Here is a 20,931-nt window from a genome sequence, read left to right as displayed (position 1 = left end):
GTTGATTTATACGTATATAATAATAAATCGATACATTGTTCATCCGTTTTGTGATGGATTTTACGGAAAAGGCTTTCCGTTCGAAAGATTCGTAACGGATTCGGGATTACCTATGGAAACGGGAATGGAAAATAAGAAATGGAAAACTAGTCGATTTGAAATGGGTATCCTGGAAATATAAAATATCATTCACGTTCGAGTTGGATGTTTTTATTTCCATATACATTTTGATGTTTTCATACGTTGCTGTATAAAAAAAAAATATGTTGAAAGATCTTCTCTTTGGGTGCTGAAAGAACGATAGAAAAATGTAAAGGAGTTTAATATGGAAATGTAAAATGTTTTATTATTTATTTTCATTTTCGAATATTTCTACGTTGAATAATTTTCATAGGAAAGCGCTTTAATTTTCAATTTCAATGTTCCAAATATTTTATTTTTTCTTTTTGTCCCATATCTTAAAAAGTTTGTTCATGATTGACTTATCACCAAAATAGAATTGTAGTTACATTTCCAATCCTCTAAACAAGATATTTCCGTAAATAATGATTATTAAAATTTGTCTTCTGAGTATGAAAAACATATAGCAAATATTTTGTGTTTTGACAAAGTACTAAAAATATATGATTATAGGCTGTAGATCATTTAGTGATAATTATAATAATAATACTCTTAATAATATTTTAAATTTATGTATAGAATGAAAGGGTTGTGTAAAGATTTTCAACGCCTGACAAGTTTCGAAAGGGTGGGAAATGGTAAAAGCTTGCAAGCCATTAACATGCATAGTTTAAAGTCTGTTTAAAAAGCCATTTCCGATTTTGTGTGTGCGCGTGTGTTCCAAGTCCACATGCAAAATTAATGCTCAATGCAAATTATCCTTTTGAAGGATTCCATAGGCACCATTTTAAAAAAGACAGACCAGAAGCGAAAAAAGTTGTGTAATAATAATAAAAAAAAAGATAATAATGCTAACGAATTGCTACAGAAGCAAGTATAAATTTGTTTGGCCCTTAATCCCAATTTTGTAGAATGTATATTTCGGATCTCATTAAACGGAGAAGGTCAAATAATTGTAGGATTGTGGATATGTAGGCAACTTTCTGTACAGCATTGCATTAAATGTTGTCAAATTTGCGTAATTGATGTTGGAGTTTTATTATCATTATCGTTGTTATTATTCGCGTGTTTTTCAATTAAGACCGTGATTCAGGTTTTTAATTAAAACGAATTTTAGTGAAAAGGCAATGGAATATATTCACCTCATTCGCACTCTTGTTTTATTATAATCTTTTGGTTTGTTCTGCTTATTACAATATTAATTATGTTATACTTATTTATTCACAATTTATTAAGATACAAATTAAATTTAATTACAAAATGATGACATTAATAGATTTTGTTACAATATCCTATTTTTATACTGTATACTTGACAATTTTCAATGTAAATATCTAAATATAATATAGAAATTATAAATTTTGGTTTGAATTGTATAATACATTATGTTTATTAAAAGATTAAATGTTAAAATTTTATACTTTCCAATTTATTTAATATTTACAAAATTTCAAAAAATATATTTTTGTATCTTCAAATACTTGAAGAAGTAATTTGTTCTAGATTTCTTCAGGTTTTGGAAGATTTTTATATATCGATTTTCCCATAGAAGTTTTTCCGTTGTTGCAATATTTTGTTTGTTAGTTTTATAAAATAAAAAAATAGAATAATATAACTATATTCAGAGTTTTTAAAACAGACAAACCGTATTTGCTACTATATTTTTCAAAAACTTTATTTATTATTCCTGTATGGTTATATAAGTTTATGGATGTTTTAGAAACATTTTATTTTTTATGAGTTTTGATAATTCGTACATACAAAGTTTAATATTTTATATTTACTTTCAAACATTTTTATTTCCTTTCAACGTATTTTTATAAATTTAAAATTAATTTGGTTTATTTAACGATTTTCCAGATATATTCCAGATTTATTCAGATATATTTTTATATTTTACGTTTCAATGCGACCTGCAAATATTTGCTTTGTTTATTCTAATTTGATATTTCTTGGACTACGAAAAGATATTCTTGCAAATTGAATGGATTTATAATTATTGAATATAGGTTTTGTATTGAAAATAGAATAAAGCTTGATTAAATGATTAAAAAAGTTTTTAAAGTATGACTTTTTTTTTTAATTTAATAAAAATAATTTGTTACATTCTGTTATATATGTTTACAAACATACAAAGGCAATTAATTATTGAAATATTTATAATTACTTATTTATTAAATTCAATTTTTAAGTGAAATGTAAACAACCAATTAAATTATTAGCAAAATGTAGAAGTAAATTGTGCATATTCCTAGAATTATATTTAGAAAATCGTTACACTGCTGCAATGTCGCTAATTTTCTTTATACATAAATACAGACAAGTATTTATGCTTAGCTGAACATACACCGTTACTGCACACGCCAATGGACATGGTGATAATTAAAGCAGAAAACGTAATAAACGGACAAAAGATTTAATGCTAATTGGCACAAAACTGACTTGTTTATGAACATTTCTGCTTTCTGCATTTGCAGCTCGAATTACAAGCATTTAAACATGTAAATACAAATTACTGGTTTATCACAGTTGAAATTTAGTTTTTTTTTTGCTTGATTATACCAGTAATTATTTCAATATAATTTCCATTTCTTACATTTAAATGTACTTTCTTGTCTATTATCTGTACTTTATAATAATTTTCAATGAATATCTGAGTGTTGGTAAATAATTTATTTATTTCTTTTTAACAGAAAACTATTTTTTTTATCTTTTTGCTACTTTTCTCAAAGTTCCAATCAAGCTAATGCCTATTGTCTTTTTCGTGTCTTGAACAGCATTTTCATTGTCTTTAAATGAAATAAAGAACAGACTCTAACTAATGGAAGAGGATTATTTTGAAAGCAATGATTCTGTAGGTATAAAACACATTTTTTAAATCCTGAAAATTGTGGAAAAGGAAATTCGTAAAGCTGGGGGATGTATCTGTAATTTTATAGAATTCACGACTCGTGGATTTTCGCATTCTTAAAATAGCTTTATTGGTGCGACGCAGAATTTAGCCTCGGCCTGTAAATTAAATTTGCTTAGGATCGAATTCCTCCCTTTTTTATTTATTTAGCTCGCAAATATTTGCACAGTGGACACACCTGAATTTCCTCTGTCATCATTTTTATTTAAAATAGGTTTGTCATTAACTCGCATGAAATGTCGGTAATATAATATAATGATAAAAGAGAGTTAGATATGCGTAATGGGTTTATATATTTATGATTTTTATTTTGGATTAAAATTTACGAAAATTCTTAAATCTTTGTCTATATTTATTTTAATAAATATCGTTGTTAATTATATATAAAAATCCATTAGAAACTGAAAATAGGTGCTGTATTCTTTAATACGTAGATGACCTTGAAAAAATTAATTTGTATACTTTAGCTTTTTTTTATGTATTAATGCGACTACTTGCTAAGCATTATTTACAAAGTAACTAATTAAGAATTATTTGAGTAATCCTATATTACTTATTAATTGATAGTTTGAATATTATGTAAGAGATTTGTAAAGTATCATCGGTTAATGATTAGTGGGGGTTTGACATAAACATGGAAAGTATTTTAAAAAAGGATACAGCAATAAAGTATACAAATTGTACTGTCGCTGGGAAACGATGATTAAACAAATTTATGGGCAAATCGACAAAAAAATATACTGTGACATGATATGTCTCTTGTGACGATGATGATGATGATTAATCGTTACTTTTATGCGCGGCGGCAGTCTCATGTTATGCAATAAATGTCTTTTAGTTCATATTTTACTTTGGACATTTTTTTACTTCAATTATTTCATTGATCCACTTTCTCTCTCATTTTAATTACATAATCTATTATTTGCATCAGAAAAATGTAAAGAAAAGGAAAAATAACAATATACAACATTCTGTTGATATTTCAACAATAATGAACTAAATAAAAAATTTATTAATTATAAACTAATGAAATAAAAAAAGTTTAATTATAACCTTTATTTTCTCATTCACAGAAAATAAATACATATTGAAAATACAAACTTTTTTATTTCATATATATTTCAAACATCGATTATGGAGAAATATTCAAAACAAACTAAATTTTAATTGAGTAAAATAAAAATAATGTAATTATTACAATATCTTTTTTTCTGCAGTCGTTGTTTCAAACAGTCCGGTTAACTATATTATTACAAATTGTATTATTGTGGAATTGTATATAACAAACAGTTTTTGCTGAAACATTTTAAGTACTCATAAATCAAGAGTCAGTGGGTAATAAATATTAATTTCTTATGGAGTATAGAAACATATAGCTTTAAAGTACAAATATTTTAAGTACATACTATAAAATTTATTTTTCGTGTTTTAAAATTATACATATTTTAAATTATTGTTACTATTTTTTTTATTTCGATTATTCAAAAAGTTTTTAAATATTTATTTAATGTAAGTTTTTAAATAGTTATTTCAATGTAATTTCTTATCTATAATTATTTTTATTGAAAATCTGTTATTTATTTATGTATTTTAATACAGTTTTGTCTAATGACCATAGCAGTCGATTCTATAAAAAAAATGGTTATAGTTGAATTGATTTTTAACAAGTAGTATAGGAACATAAATATATGTGATACATTTCAATTTACACTTGTTTTGATTAGTTAGTGGTACTTATGTGTGGATATTGTTGGACAGTTTTTGGACAACGCCTGACTTGTTTTGAATAGCAAAGGGAAGAGAAAATAACTGTATTGGTTTGATCTGGCGCGAGTCCAAGTGCGATTTGAACGTATGCAGTGTTATCTGGAACCTTAAATTTCACGCAGTATATAGTAATTTGTTGTTGAATGTTGTGTATGTATATATTTTTTGGAGAGCATCGTGGAAAGGGGGGCGGTGGCGTTTTGGGGGCGGCGTCGTATCTCTGTGTATTAATGACAAAGCGAAGTGTGTGTATGTGTGTGCCGCTTTCTCTCTCCGGGTTGACTCCGGGCGCAGCGCGCATTGATCCAGGCTAGTTGCCGTCGGAGGCGGCGACGCCGACGCCGACGGTGACGGCGCGGTGGTAGTGGTGGTGGCAGGAGGCAGCGCGACGACGGCGGCGCCGCCTCCGCCGCTTCCCGACATCAGTCTGACGTCACCGGTCGGTCGGGTCACATGTAGGATGCGATGCTGCGGCCCACCACAATTCGGTATTCGTCCGACAGAATAACATCACAGCCGCCGCCGCTGCTGCCGCCGCCTCCTCCGACGGCACCGGCGCCTCCACCGTATCCATACATACGTACACCCAACATCCGAAGATACAATCTAAATGCAGGAACGACCGAAATTTAAAAAGATTAAATAAATTATTATATTTATGTAATAAACTTAAAAGTCGCACCATGATATAAAAACAAAACGCATGTTCAAATCTCGATAAATTATTAAAACATTTTAAGTAAATAATTAAAAAAAATAAATTGTTGCAGTTATATATATACATATTTATATAAATATATCTATAAATAAAAAAGTGTTGAAATTAGTTCTTTCGCGTGTGTGAATTTGTGTGATCCAACTTCGTTTTCGTCAACTTGCTGTGATACTAGGAAGCGCGTAAAAAACAAAGGGCAACAAATCATCATCCCCACGTTGGCTTGTTGTTAAATTGAATTAATAATTAAGTGAATGAAAGCAAATCTCTTTATTATTTTAGTGCCTTGTACTTGATTCGCAAATATATATATATAAATTAACAAATTAAATATAAATATAATATAATAATAAATTAAGCGGCTGTCGTTCTACTTTCTTTCTGGGCGTAAAGTAAAAAAATTATGGTTGAATCGAATTGTGCACAGAAATGCAGTAGGCATAGCGTGTGCAACGGGGTGGCCACTACCGCCGAGGAGAAGACTAGCAGTTTGTTGGCGAGGAGACGCAGACATAAAACGGTACACTTCGGGGATAATCTGCTGCTGCAGGTGTGCACGAACGCGAACCGTAGCTCGCAGGTGTCCTGCTCGAAGATGGAGCCCAACGTGCAACAGCTCTTCAGCTTTATAGAATCGGTGTTGAGCGCGTGGGTTGCCGAGGAAGGGCTAACATCGCAGGGAGAAGTATCCGAGTGCGATGAGAAGGGTCTGCAGAAGAAACGGTATCGGAAGCATTGCGAGAGGGCCAAGCGGCTCGACATCCGACGGCTCGTCCTCGAGGTGTCCAAGCTCGATGGGACGAGGTTCCTCGGCAACCTAAGGTATCGGCATTTCCATTTCAAAGGGAATCCCGACGCCGACGGATGCAACGAACTTTTCTTGAGAAAGGTAGATTCACCAAAAACAATCATAACTAAACATACCTCCGAATTCATGTACGAATGTATATTCAGACTTGCGAACTGAATCTGAATAATATTTATTATTCTTCGAAAACTAACAATAGTTGAACATTTACTTTGATATATTATTATTAAAGCCATTCAAATTTAGCTTAATGAAACAATTAAGTAATAGAAACGATAATAAACTACTTTAATTACTTTGTCTTTTAGAACAAATTAAGTAGTTAAATTATTTGTTTTATTAATTAGGAAATTAATTGGATATAAAAATTATAATTTTTATGATTAATTTATATAAAAAATAACATACATTTTTATTGTTAAAATTGTATGAATATATAATAAATTAATTAGTCATTAGCCTTCATTAAACAAATTATTTTGCAAGCGCGAAAACCATGGCGCGCCATAGTTTATTTTGATTACATTGTAAAATTTTCAATAACTGATCCTAAAAACATATAATAAGTGACATACATAAGTAATTCACATAATGAAATTAAACATTACACTTATAATTAATGAGATATATGTAGCTGTAACTTTCCACTGACAATTATATGTAGCTGTGGATCAAGTTAATTTGCAGAATGTTTTTTTACCGCTGTCTCAGATATAATTATTATTTACATGTTATCAAATTAATGATAAAATGAATATTGTAAAATCGCAAATAATATGGTTCTATAAATGATTTATATATTTTTCTTGAGAATATTGAAAATGTTGAGACTGCATCGCTCATACCATGTTTGACCAGACTTACTTTATTTTCATCTTACTTGGAGTACGTGAGATGGCAGACTCAGAATGTTTGCATGCATATATTTAATATTGAGAGGGTCGAGCAAATTTGCACAACATCGACATTATTTCCGTATACATCAACTTCATCAAAATATTTGCCATGCAAAGTTACATAGAAGAATACATCATTATTTATTATATGCAAATTTGTCACACTATTATATACAATGCACGACACTGAAGTGTATATAACTTTTCACAAATGTGACAAATTTATGTTTTCATTTTATGATTAAATGGAAAAATTGATATACCGTATTAGCCCGAATATAACGCGATATTTTTCACCATTTAATTTCCGTTAAAAAATAGACTCGCGCTAAATTCGGGGTTTAAGTAAGTTAAGAATTTTACTTTCTTTGAATTCTTTTATGCGTATTATTTTTTTTCTAAATATCTTTATGAAAATTTTGGAGTCGCGTTAAATTCAGGCTAATACGGTATATTTTTTAATGAAAATTTTAATCTAATATTCGTAATGAGGGTATTAGCGATGTACGTGCTAATTAAAGCTAGTGAAGGCGAATGTATACATTTTGTGTTTATGAAAATAGATGAATGGATACATTTGATAATTAAAAACGTGAAATGAGGACTTCATGGGATAATGAATGAAACCTGTCACAAGGACAATTGGTTAAATGAATGGATCAAAAGGTAGAATAGATATTCAATATAAGTTTATACAATACAAGCAATATAATGTGAATCAAATTTATAAAACAATAAAAGAAAAATACACATATTTAATTCTTTTCAGTTGTAAATTAATACTTTAATATTGATTAAATATATTAATTTGGGCAAATTATAGCAATTAAAGCAATTTTATGAATTATATGTATTTTTTATAATCAATAAAATAAATAAAATTATTAAATGTGACAATAAATTAATGAAACTGATTTTTATTGTCAATAATTTAGAAAGAAGTTGAAAAGATAACTCTGCACATCCACCTTAAAATATTACAACTTTTATGAAGTATTTGTATATGGAATTACTATAATAGTTGAAAGCTCAGAAAAGTGAATGAAATTGATATTTGGTATCAATTATGAATGAAATGTATTGAAAATAACAAATTAAAAAGTAGTTGCATATTACTCGTAGAATTCACCATAAATAATTATAACTTTTGTGAAGATTTTTATATATAAAATTAATATAATAGTTGAAATCTTATATAAATGCATGAAATTGATATTTAGTAACAATTATGAATGAAATATACTGAAATTAATTACTATAAATAATTACAATTTTTTTGAATTTGTAGTTGAAAATGAAGATAAATACATTCATCTGATATCAAATATGAATGTAATGTACTGAAATTTAAATTGATATTTAGTATCAATTATGAATGAAATGTACTGAAAGTAACAATTTAGTAACAAGTTCAACTCTGCATGACCCAGCGCATCCACTATACGGTTAACATCCAATAGAATCTGTAACATTAATCACAGAGATTCGCAACGAAATGAACAAAGTTTTACGACAGGCCCAAAACAGAATGCACAATTTTATTGTAATTGATGATGGCTTTCGTCGTTTGTCGTGGACCGAATCGTTCGCAAATTGTTTTTGAATAGCGTCGCTCAAATCTGGAAAGTTTCCACTGGGTCACCGATAATTTGATTACGCCATCGTCTTTTCCGCTTTACAAATATATATATATTTGTACTATTTCCTTTGTTTCCAAGCAACCGGGGAAATCGGAAAGTTTTCGTTTTTGTAAAGTATGCAATTATGAATAGTTTTTAAATTGAAAAATTCGATTACATTACAGATGCCTTTTTTCATAAAATGAAATTTTAAATTATTACATCTGTATTATTTTAGTTTACAACTGTTATCTTTTATTTCAATATACGTTTTGTTTTTCTACTTTCATACTGAAATTTTACTAATACTATTATTATTTTATATAATTTATTTTTGTATTTACTCTACGTTTCTTTTTAGTTTCATTCACACAAAATTCTACTATTTTCTTTATTTCATATGGTTTCTCTTTTATTGGATTAAAAATGTATTTTTTTTTTCATCAAAATTGAAACTTCTTTATATGAAGTGTATATATTTATTACTTTCTAATTTGACAAGTTATATAATAATATTACATACAAATGTTTTCAATTTTGTCGATTAAATTGCGAATAATTGATATGTTTATTACGATGAAGGTAAATTGTCGTATCTTGAATACGTTAAATGTACGAAATTATGAAAATATGGGAATTTTCATACATATTTATAACTCAGCAATTTAAGTTGAGCAATATAAAGGGTACCTCAATTAGTCAGATTACTGGATATGCACTAAAACGCGGATAACTCCATACAGACGAAGACTGAAAATAACATGTAATTCCATATTTAGTCTGAAATATGTATGCAAGCACGGCGACGAGCGTAAATAGGGGTTGAATCTCAATTTAACCAATTATTAACAGTTCATGTTTCGCAGGCTAAAAATAATCGACGGGGATGAAATAGGCTTTCTGCGAAACTCGTTCGCATCAATTAGCAGGACATTACCAATTTGCAAATGGACCGAGGCGAATGCCTAATAACGCTGACAACAACAATAATTCGATCTCATTCATTTCCTTTTCATTAATTTCATTCCTTTTCCAGCTTTTACAATTCGCATATGTATGTTTTTTTTTTGTCATCAATTTTTTTTTGTATATATTTTTTTTCCCTCTATTTTTGGTTGTCGCTGTTCGCCAATTAGTTATTTAATTTCGCATCACGTTTTGGCCGTCCATCTCGCCGAATTTATAATTAACTGTCCGCTCTCGGACCTCTCGTCCACTCGAAAAATCATAAATTTTCGACGGATCCCAAATTCAATTATAATCCGTTTCATTTATTTATTACGTGACGCTCGGGGATTCCCGCTCGATTATCGGCACCCTCTGCACGTTCGAGGGTGATTGATAATCCCGACCAGCGAAAAAATATACTTTTGAAATTGGAAATACTACTACGAAAAAGTGGACAATTGAAAACGGTCGATTGCAGCACTAACAATTAGTGATTTAAGATCGAATGCTTTTTTCGTTTATTTCGAAATTTGATAAAGATTTTTAATAAACTGTTTATAACGTGTATTGATTTATTTTATATGTAATTGCACATTCATTCTTGAAGTAACAGAAAGTAATTCAATAAATTTAAATCTTGCATGTAAGGTCAGAATCTAAACTGCTATATAATAATTCAAGTAGTGCATCTAAAGTACTAATATCAAAGCTTAATCCTCGACATACTATCGATATCGATATCTCAAAAAGACTAGGATTCGCTGATTATATAAAAAATATTGGGCGGATATATTTGTAACAGAAAACAGCCTTATATTGTTATTATATTTACTATATATAGTTAACATTTAAGTATATTTTATTTAATAAATAATTATATTAAGATATTTTTTCAAAAATGAAAATATAAAAAGTTTCATACATATTTGATGTATTAATTTTTGGGTGATTTTCATAGTTATTTGAAATTTTGATTAAAAAACAACGATTTTTCATTATTGAGAACACTTGGGATAAATTACCCCAAATGGGGGTAAAATTGAATTCTTGGGGGCTAATGGGGACGTTCAGAAATGAACCCCATCGTCTTAATGGGACAATACTGGGGTAAATGAATATGTATAAAAATAAGTTTTCTGACCTTTGGTATAGAAATACATTGGAGTTATATAGGCAATGGAAAGAAAATGTTATATAAAATTGATATAAATAAATTTAGATCATTTTGTTAATAAAGTTATACATTTTATATTTCAATTAACAAAAGTATTGAATAAGATACATTTTTAAGGAATTCTATATTTGTTCATATATTTCAATTACACCTTTTTTTACAACATCTTCAATAACTTATTAAAACACATTAAAAAAAATACAATCGAGTTAATTACTTTCATTTCACAATATTTTACTTTATTGAAAACATCAATCGTAACAAAACTTTGTTAAAAAGGTTATATGTACGTAATTGCAAGAATGCTATTATCTAACTGAGCTGATTCCATTGATTTATTGTAATTTAATTTGTAAGTACAATTACGTAATATTGCGAGTGTACATTATGTAATTAATCTACATATTTCTGAGAACGAATCGAATATCTTATTCTCATTTTTTTTGGTCTACTATAAAATATCTTTATTTCAGATTTTTTTTTTGTTATACGCTCATCTCTGCTCTTTCCGTATTTAAACTGCGAATTAATTAAAGCAAACATCAAAAATGCCGCCTACGAATTAAAAATGCATCTTTTCTTCATACTGCATTTTATATATTTTTGTCTATATTCAACTTCTTCTTTTCTTTTTCTCTTCCGTTCTCATTTAAATAATTTCTGTGCGTCTAATTTGCATACACATTTTTCGGCCGCAATTATATGCGCACTTGGTGCAAATCGTCGCGCGGAATTGGAAAAAGTTTCCATCTGGGAGGAAAGAAAAATAATAATAAAAATAATATTTCCACCAAAACGGTGAAATTTTTGCACGGTCGAACGAATTGAGTAAGTAAAAGTTTTCGTAGGGTTGTGGGAAAAATAAAAGTTTCCATCGAATTGATCAGCATTTTGGAGAGAGAAAAAATATATCAATCAATCTATAACCGACCGATTAAGTAAGGTTTATGTGCGGAAATAATCTTTGATGGAAATTCGCACGTCTCATATGCGATTTGCGAATTTACAATCGGGATTATTGCCGCAGTTAACTGGTTTACGATTTGCGAAATTAAATCGCGCGAGTTCAGCAGATATTCTTGCTTTACTTCAGTTGGAAAACTCGATTACTCCAATTACCGGACTCGTAAAAGTTGACTCGTATTACTGTCGATAATCATTAAGATCGAATAATTGTTTTACCTCATTGTACATTTAATATCAATTAGTATAAAAATAAAATTCATATTACAACAATACCTCACATAGTCCGGGTAACGGATAATTGAAATATCTTTTATGTATAAAAATACTAAAATCTGATCGAATTCGCACTATGCGAGGTATTGCAATATTTGAAAATGTGGATGATCACATTTAACATATAATTTTAAAACATTTCATAACAAAATAGTTGATTTTTTTTTGTTTTAAAGGAACCAATATTTCTATTTTTTTTAAATATTACCTTCACAAATTTTATTATAAAGTTACTAAAACTATTAGTAAACTGTTGTAATGTATGTATTTATTAAGAGATTGTCAAAAAGTCTTATTAATTATTTAACATCATTTTAAGTAAATCTGAAGATAAAGTTAGTAAAGTTAATTTATTACTTTTATTTTATGTCTGCAATTTAGATTGTAAGAACAATTTCTATGAAATTTCTTATAATTTTTTTTTGTTTTTTTCTTAGTGTTTTTGATATCTGTATAATGTACTAACATTTTTCATTGAAATAGTCTTCTCCAACATAGCCTATCACAAGATCAATAATCGAGGCTCTTTTTCTTCTTACAAGCCAACTTCTATCGCTCCTTGGGGATTGTCCGAGAGTTATGCCTCGTCCAGTATATATACAGTTTTTCTCATCATCTTTCATTACTTCTTTACAATCATCTACAAAAAGCATTTTTCGTATACTTCGCAGCGTTTCCAATACTCCAGAATAATAACATTTTTACCTCAATAGTTTATTTTCTTATAAATGTTTTACTTCTCAATTTTATTGATCAATCAAACATAATTAAATTTATGAAATCCGAAAAGCGTCATCTTGAAGTGTTCCATAAATCTAATATTAAAAGAAACTATTATAAGACATAATTAACGAATTATTAAGATGTGAAGGATGTTGGATGATGAAAGGATTCATGACAGATGTTTTTCCCGCACGTGAAAGGTCCTTTCGTGTCGGCCACGACCAAACATCACTGTCACTATAAATATGATGAATCGATTCCTTCCCATACACATGCTCAACGCAAAAATACAAAACATCACCCGAAACAAAAAAAAACACACGAAAGAGTGCAAACAAAAACTGGACGAGAACAAAAGCATGCGTAGGGACGCGAGGGGATGTTTTGCGTTAAAAAACAAAATACTGGGGGGTTGCACAGGTCACGAATGGACGAATAAAACAACACGAAAAACAAGGGACGTTCGATACGTTCCTGTCAAAATGATAGGAGGCGGGAGGAATGTAACAACAACAAAAAAAACTTTGTATAGAGAAGGCTTACATCATCAAAACCCGTACATTACATAGATTGCTGTGTCCTGAAAACACATCAACAATCTCGCCGCTTTAGTTTTTTTTATTTGTCTTTCGTGATTTTTCAATATCGTACGCATGTTTTTTTTTTATTTTTTCGTTTCAGAAGTTTAATCTTGCGAATGCATTTACATCTATCTGAAACATTAAAAAAATTGTTCTGTCAATGTCTATTTTAGTGTTGCAATCAATTATCGTTGCTAGGGATAGTTTTTAAATAAAACTTTGAAAGCAATATCCTGTAAAGTTGAGTATTATACAATAAAAGTTAACACAATACTAATCTTGCATCCAAACTATGGATATTGTAGTAATATAATAAAATTATCTTAGATGTAATTATAATAGAGTTGACAAGTATAGTGTGGTTACAGCTTTAGGATGAAAATTAAATGATAAAGTAAAATAATTAAATTTGTTTTTGAATATTCCCAATTTATAGCACCACTATATTGAGTTATTGCCGTTAAGGCATTACTTTTCTCCGTGATTTAATTCAGGTATAGTGTGGATGCATCTTTAAGAAGTATTTTCTATTAATACGACAAGAAATCTCTTTTTCGGATTAAAGTAACAAAACTATTTGGAATCTGATGAAATCTGTAAACTGCATATTCTGTCAAGTAGGAACTGAAGTCCTTAATCATATTTCTCAAGTACTTGTACAAGTTACTTGTCAAGTATTATATGATGAATAATCGGTTCATGTATTCGATTTTTATTTCTGACAGTAAAAACATATTCGTTTTTTTTCTATTAATACAAGAAATGTCTTTTTCGAATTAAAATAACAAAAATCTTACTCTTGTACTCTAAGTGATAAAATTAAACAAGATGTAATTACAATAGAGTTAGCAGTTGTAATTGATTCAAATTCGTCATTTGTAGTATGGTGTGGTTACACCTTTAGGATCTTCACTTTGTAATATAATTGATGAAGTAAAACAATAGTATGGATGCACCTTTAAAAAGTTACTTTTGTAAACTAAGTGATAAAGTAAAACAATACACTTCGTTTAAGGATATTCCAAATTTATAGCTTGATTACCATTAAGTTTAGTAAGTTCTGAATCAGAGGAAATCTGCAACCATTTACCAAAATGAAGAACAATCATCCCCCGTTTCGCAACTTCCATTCAATGCTTTATCAACACTAACAATAAGCAAAGGCAATCTCGTTGTCGTTTTATTCGTTGCGTCAGACACATTTCGAACGCACTGTAACCTCGTTACGTGCACACACCGAATCCGTTTTTGTTCAGGCCTTTCGAAAATATCGCCGCAGCCGCTGGGATTTCGCATGGAATTGCGTTGCGTAATCAATTTTGCAATTCGCGGGCCGCGACCAACGTTCATTTGCGTTAAGCAGTATTTAGCTGCGAGATTTAAACCGTGCTTTGTTTGTTACAAAAACAATTGTGCTTTCAAACAAATATTTAACGCGTAGCTTTCAAAAGGAATTTTCCCACGTGTATTTACACGTATACAATTAAAAAATAGAATAACAGCTTTGACAATTTTCATTTTTAATTCCATGATAATAACAACAACAACAATAATAACAATTTCCTAATTTTTATTTACATTTGATATGTAATACATTTGAAAATGTTTGCAAACTTTAAATTAAATTATCTTCTAGGATTTGTAATAATCAAGCTCATAGCCTGTTTTGTAAATACAGAGGATTAACGAACATTATCCGATAACATCAGCCGATAAAAAGTGTTCGTAATCTGAATATGAATTTGTTGTCCAAACGTAAAAATCATCAGTTTTCATTGTCTAATTTGTTCCATAGTAAATATCTATTTAAAAACTTTAATTACAAACGAATCATCATTTAAAAAATAACGTAAACTTCAATATATATAGAAAATTTGTAATTTTATTATTACATCAATGTAATATAAATTAGAAACTTTAGAAATGAATCATAAAACTCTATTAAAACTAAATAATTTGTTGATTACACAACATTATTTAATATGTGACACATTTATTCACTTTTGAATGTTTCAAGTGCATGTGACATTATTTTTGTTCCACTGTTTCAAACCAAATGGAATGGTGGTATTCTATTAAGTTGGATGGATGTAAATGGAACAAAAATAACGTTTGCCAGCTGATGCATGAAACTAGTGTTCATTAAATTTGCGCACCAAAACTTTTCCTATGCATTCTACTTTTTTTTTCATATTGATCGATTTATGTAAAAATCTGTTTTCAATGCAATACAAATAGGAAATGTAATAGTCTGTTTTATATATAAACAAATTTCTTCTACATATTTTTCTCTAATGAAATAAATATGCAATGAATATTTGTGCAACAATAATATGCACTGAAAATGTATACAGTTGTACCTATTGGAATATAATAATATGAATAAATATAATATGAAATACTAATATTGATACAGTGAGACAATATTTATTCAGCATTAGAAAATAAAATAGGTGAATTCAACTATAAAATTATTAATTTTATTGGAAATAATAATCAATTATATATTATTACTCGCCTTGTTTTAATTTGCCTCTGATGCATATTCTGTGAGTAGGAAGTTAAGTAATTAACCTTGTTTCTCAAGTACTTGCACAAGTTACTTGTCAAGTTTTGTGTTAAATGTATTCGATTTTTATTTCTGATTTTAAAAACATATTCGTTTTTTTTTCTATTAATACAAGAAATATCTCTTTCGGATTAAAATAAGAAAACTGGAATCTGATGAAATCTGTAAACTGCATATTCTGTCAAGTAGGAAGTGAAGTCCTCTCAAGTACTTGTACAAGTTACTTGTCAAGTATTGTGTGATGAAAAATCGATTCATGTATTCGATTTTTATTTCTAACAGTAAAAACATATTCGTTTTTTTTTTCTATTAATACGACAAAAAATCTCTTTGGGATCTGGCCAATTAGATTCCGGCCAATAGAGTTATGAGTGGAGGGACTATTTGTTTTCAAACGTCGGGGATTCCTCAGCTTCCTTTTGCTTTTCATCCTTCTCCACTCGTATCCCTTTCGCGTTCCTCCTCTTGTTGTTCCTCTTCTTCTTCATCAACTTGTTCACCATCTTATTCTTCTTCTTTTTTTTCTCCACTCCTCTTTCTGCAGACCCTCTTCATTTTCCGGCCTTTTGTTGGGGGAGCGCCGGTCCTGGCCGTAACTTTTCTAGTGTCCTCCTCTCTGTCTTCCTCTCCTCCTTGCCCACTGTGAAAGAGTTTTGTTTCTCGACGGAATTTCTCTCTCTCACTTTCTATCTGTCTCACTCTCTCTCTGTTTGCGTCTGCAATACTTGTACTCTCTTCCTCTATCTCTCAATGCGCTCTCGGCACTCTTAGCCCCACGGCCCTTAAGCACCACTTACCCTTTTCACATATTAAATAATATATATTCTTGTACGTTGTGTTTACGGCCACTCCCAGTAAACGTTCCCTTCCTTACACATCTCTACAATTTGTTCCGCAGCATTCCTTTCCATTAATTACATAATAAATTGTTGTAGTACACAGATTCTTTTTTTTTGAGCGCAATAAAATTATTTTGAGGTCTTCTTTCTTAATATCATGATTTTTGTTTTCGTCCTTTGAATAAGGACAAGGTAAATTATGGTAAACAAAACGATATCATTGCATATACAATTTTTGAAGGAGAAAGTTATCATCAACAACAAAATGATATATCAATCAATCAAAGTCAAATATCAAGGAATATTTTTTTCTGCTAACAATGAAACTAATTGAAAACATCTTCATTGGTTAAAGCGCGATCCAGATTTTCCATCCAATTTCCTTTTTTTTATTTTTACAGCAATTTTGGTATCAATTGTACAATTAATTCCTTAAACGGGAATATTTATTGATTTGTGTAATAAATATGTTTAGAATTAGTTTTACGCTCTAATAATTTAAATTGTATTCAATTCGAAATGTTGGCGAATGGCTAGAATTCAAAGCATAATATAGTTATTGAAATCGTTTAAATATAATTAGTTGTATTGAAAAATTGTGGTGCGGATGTGAATAATTGTAATGGTTATGAGGTCGATTAAATTCTATTTCGCTGCGGGAATAACATTTATTTGGAATGGTACCGATATTCAGTTAATATATATTTCCGTGCGTTCCGCACAGACTTTACGAGGGATAATTGATAAATGTAATATTAGGGTTTACATTGATACAATTTGGTGTGGTTTATGGAATGCCCGTTCGCCCGTGCCCCAAATACACATTTCAAAATTTCCAATTAGCCATTCACCATTACGGATCGTCCAACCGTGAATTAGAAAAAGCTGTGATCCAAATGCACACATACGTTACACACTAACTGTTGGATATAGTATAAAATATAGGACAAACGTAGTAATAAATTCAATATTTATTGACTGAAATACTTAAAATAATAGTATTGATTTTATTATATTATTAAATATAATATTACATAATTATGTACGATATGAAACATAGATTTTTCATCTGTACAAACTTTTAATGTTATATTGTATTATTATATAATAGTTGATTAATTATTTTTTTTAGATAAATGATCGTTTTTTTTTTCAACTCAGTGTGCAGTTTATTTGTATGTGGTTTAAAAGCCCTCGATTAGTCCGGTTTCAAACAGTGTGAAATAGATTACCAGCACGGTGCGAAGTATAAACTATAACAATACTTTAGGAACTAACGTTGGAAGTATATAAATATTCTGAATTTTTAATTATTTACTTCTATAATTCATAGAGTATTCTCAACTACTGAAGTTTTCTTCTGTATTTAAGTTTCATAATCGTATAATAAATTCATAAAGGTGACTACATACTTCCCAACAATTTGTTAGTAAAAACCGCGTAGTGAATAATTCATTTACGTAAAACTTATCAAACAATTTTTAATTTTGCAATATAAACATATTACAAGTTTTAAGTGTTTATAAAAATTTACTTATATGTTTATATTATATTTTAATGAGTGATTTGATAATTTTTTGAAGGTATTTTCAATATCTATTATACATTTTTACACATGGATAATACTTAGTAATATGTATTTGAATCCAAGTAATGTATATTAATATTTACAGTTTTATACTGTAAAATTTATTAAAATTTGCTAAAAAGCTTCATAATGTAACCTTCAAATATAGAATACAGCAATACCTACCTTAATAGGGTTTTGATCAGATCCATTATAGTTCGGTTTGAAAATTTCAAAACAAATTAAGTTTTAATTTTAAGAAAAATAAATTCTAAAAAAACTAGTACACATTTTCTCATACATAAATGAGCGTTTTTACAACTTTATTTTGTGCTGTTTTAAAGTCCTCGATTAGTCCGCTTTCAAACAATTACCCGCACTACGCGAGGTATTGTTGTATATTGTTCTAAAAAATTAATTAATTAATCTCTTTTAACATCATGACTATAACCAAAATATGTAAAAAAAATCATTGTGAACATTTAATACATACATATTTTAATACAATCTGAAATTGATATAATTTCCAAATGTACAGAATTTATTATCACTACACACAAACTTAATAATTTTGATGTAATTCAAACTCTACACCTACGTGTTCAAGACTTCGCATTGCGTGCATTGAATAATGCGCGACGATAAATTAAGGATATCCCAATCACTTGACACGCGCCACCCATAAATAATCCAATCTTATCTACTTAATTAAAAGTTAAAGGAAAGTTTAACGCGTTTGTTTGCAAAAAGTTTACGAACTGCGATTTTAACTAATACAGTATTGATTTTATATTATTATTACTAGATTGTAGTATTACTTTAGAAAGTGTTAAAGTTAAATAATTATTAAAAACAAATTAAATTGATAATATTGTTATTATTTAAATGAAATATAAATATTTTTTATTTCCAAAATTTAAATATTAATTAAAATACAAAGTATAAATTTCAATTATTGTTCAAATATTTGTAAACAAAAAAAAAATGCAAGAACAACCAATGATATATTCATATTTTAACTGCAATCTGCGGCTCCTGAGCCGCACGCAGTTTTTTTTTATGAGAAATTGCGGCTCTTAACTCTCACATCAGTAGCTCTGTTGGAAAACTAATTTCACTAGTCAAATGCGGCAAATACGTTCCCTATAAAGTTTTTTTTTAACAATTAGCATCTTAAAAATATCTTCTTCAAAAAGTTTGTCGATACCTGAATTTTATACAATGGACTTTTATTCATAGCACCGCATAGAGTTTTATTATAAAATAATTTATGGTTTGAAATTTAATGCACTAACGTTAATAATTATGTAATTAATGGATATCAAAAGTTTTTGAAATGTAAGAAAATTGGACGAAGTACGAATATTTAGGACAATGAAAGTAAATTTACAAAAATGTAATTACATCGAGAAAGAGATTTCCACAGAGGCCACGAACGTCGTTTATCTTGGTATTGGAAATTCAACTTCTCATCACATCGTTCTCTCTCTCTCTCTCTATTATATATATTTTTTCTATTCTGTCCTTTTTTCCATCCTTCATCGCGAAATCTCTCTCAATCGCTGTAATTCTGAGCAAGTAATCTGGAATCAATTCGACCGCAATTCCAAAACCTTCTACCTCATCCACCCACTACTGTATATGCGTCTTCGTTCTTTCATTATTTGGTTGTTGTTGTAGATTTCGGATGACGATCGCATGTCGCTGACAACCGCCGTTTCTGATGAGGATGACGGCGAGAGCGTCATGAATTCCCCGTACAAGGCTAAGCAGACGGGAACAGCTGCAGCTTCCTTCAATTGCACAGGAGCAGTCAGGAAAGCTGGGTAAGTCCATCTAAACTATCTTCATTATTTCATTACAGTGTCTTTTCATGAAAGAATCTTAAAAATAGAACAATGAAAAAAGTATTGAATAATGAAATTAAATTGAAGGAAAAAAAAAATAAACGGAATTTAATGAACGAAATTGCATGTTAAAAAGCGTCTAGCGATCATTAATAACCGGCTTGATTAAAACTCGAACGGTGCGAATGAATAGTGAACTCTTCGATTCCTGAGTGGAAAAAGTTTGGTTTTATTAATAAGTTGGTCTTTTTTTAAATATAGATCTTAATGAACTTCGAAGGTAGTGAATCAATCAATGTTAAATACGGCTATCAAATATTTAACAGTAATAATTAATCAATTATGAAACATACCAGTAAAACTAGTTATTTTTATAAAATATACTCTTTGCAATTAGTTATAATAATACTTATTTTATATAATAGCCAGTGTAAAGTGCGATTATAATGAAAAGAAGTTACAATTTCATATATATTAGGGTGTCCCAAAAAGAAATGACATAAAATTTAAAAAATTTGCCGCCATTTTTTTCCGGTAAAACCAGAGTTGAGATTTTTATATGGTGTGTAACACGATAACACTCGTGTACATAAAAAATACAAGATATA

General features: G+C 29.2%; 1 protein-coding gene across 1 annotated transcript in view; it reads left to right on the top strand.

Annotated features, from left to right (window-relative positions):
* The window catches only part of LOC108569766, a gene marked incomplete at its 3' end in the record, with an annotated part of 42,427 nt that extends 22,125 nt beyond the window's left edge, over window positions 1-20,302 (top strand). The window contains exon 15 of the mRNA XM_017931445.1: window positions 20,157-20,302. Within this exon, the coding sequence (XP_017786934.1) occupies window positions 20,157-20,302 (146 nt within the window). The remainder of the gene's footprint in view (window positions 1-20,156) is intronic.
* Window positions 20,303-20,931: the final 629 nt, after the last annotated feature.

Source organism: Nicrophorus vespilloides, unplaced genomic scaffold (genome assembly GCF_001412225.1).
Source record: "Nicrophorus vespilloides isolate i.1.1-1 unplaced genomic scaffold, Nicve_v1.0, whole genome shotgun sequence".
Taxonomy (NCBI): domain Eukaryota; kingdom Metazoa; phylum Arthropoda; class Insecta; order Coleoptera; family Silphidae; genus Nicrophorus; species Nicrophorus vespilloides.
Note: the sequence above shows the minus strand (reverse complement) of the source record. Positions and strands in the feature narration are given on the sequence as shown.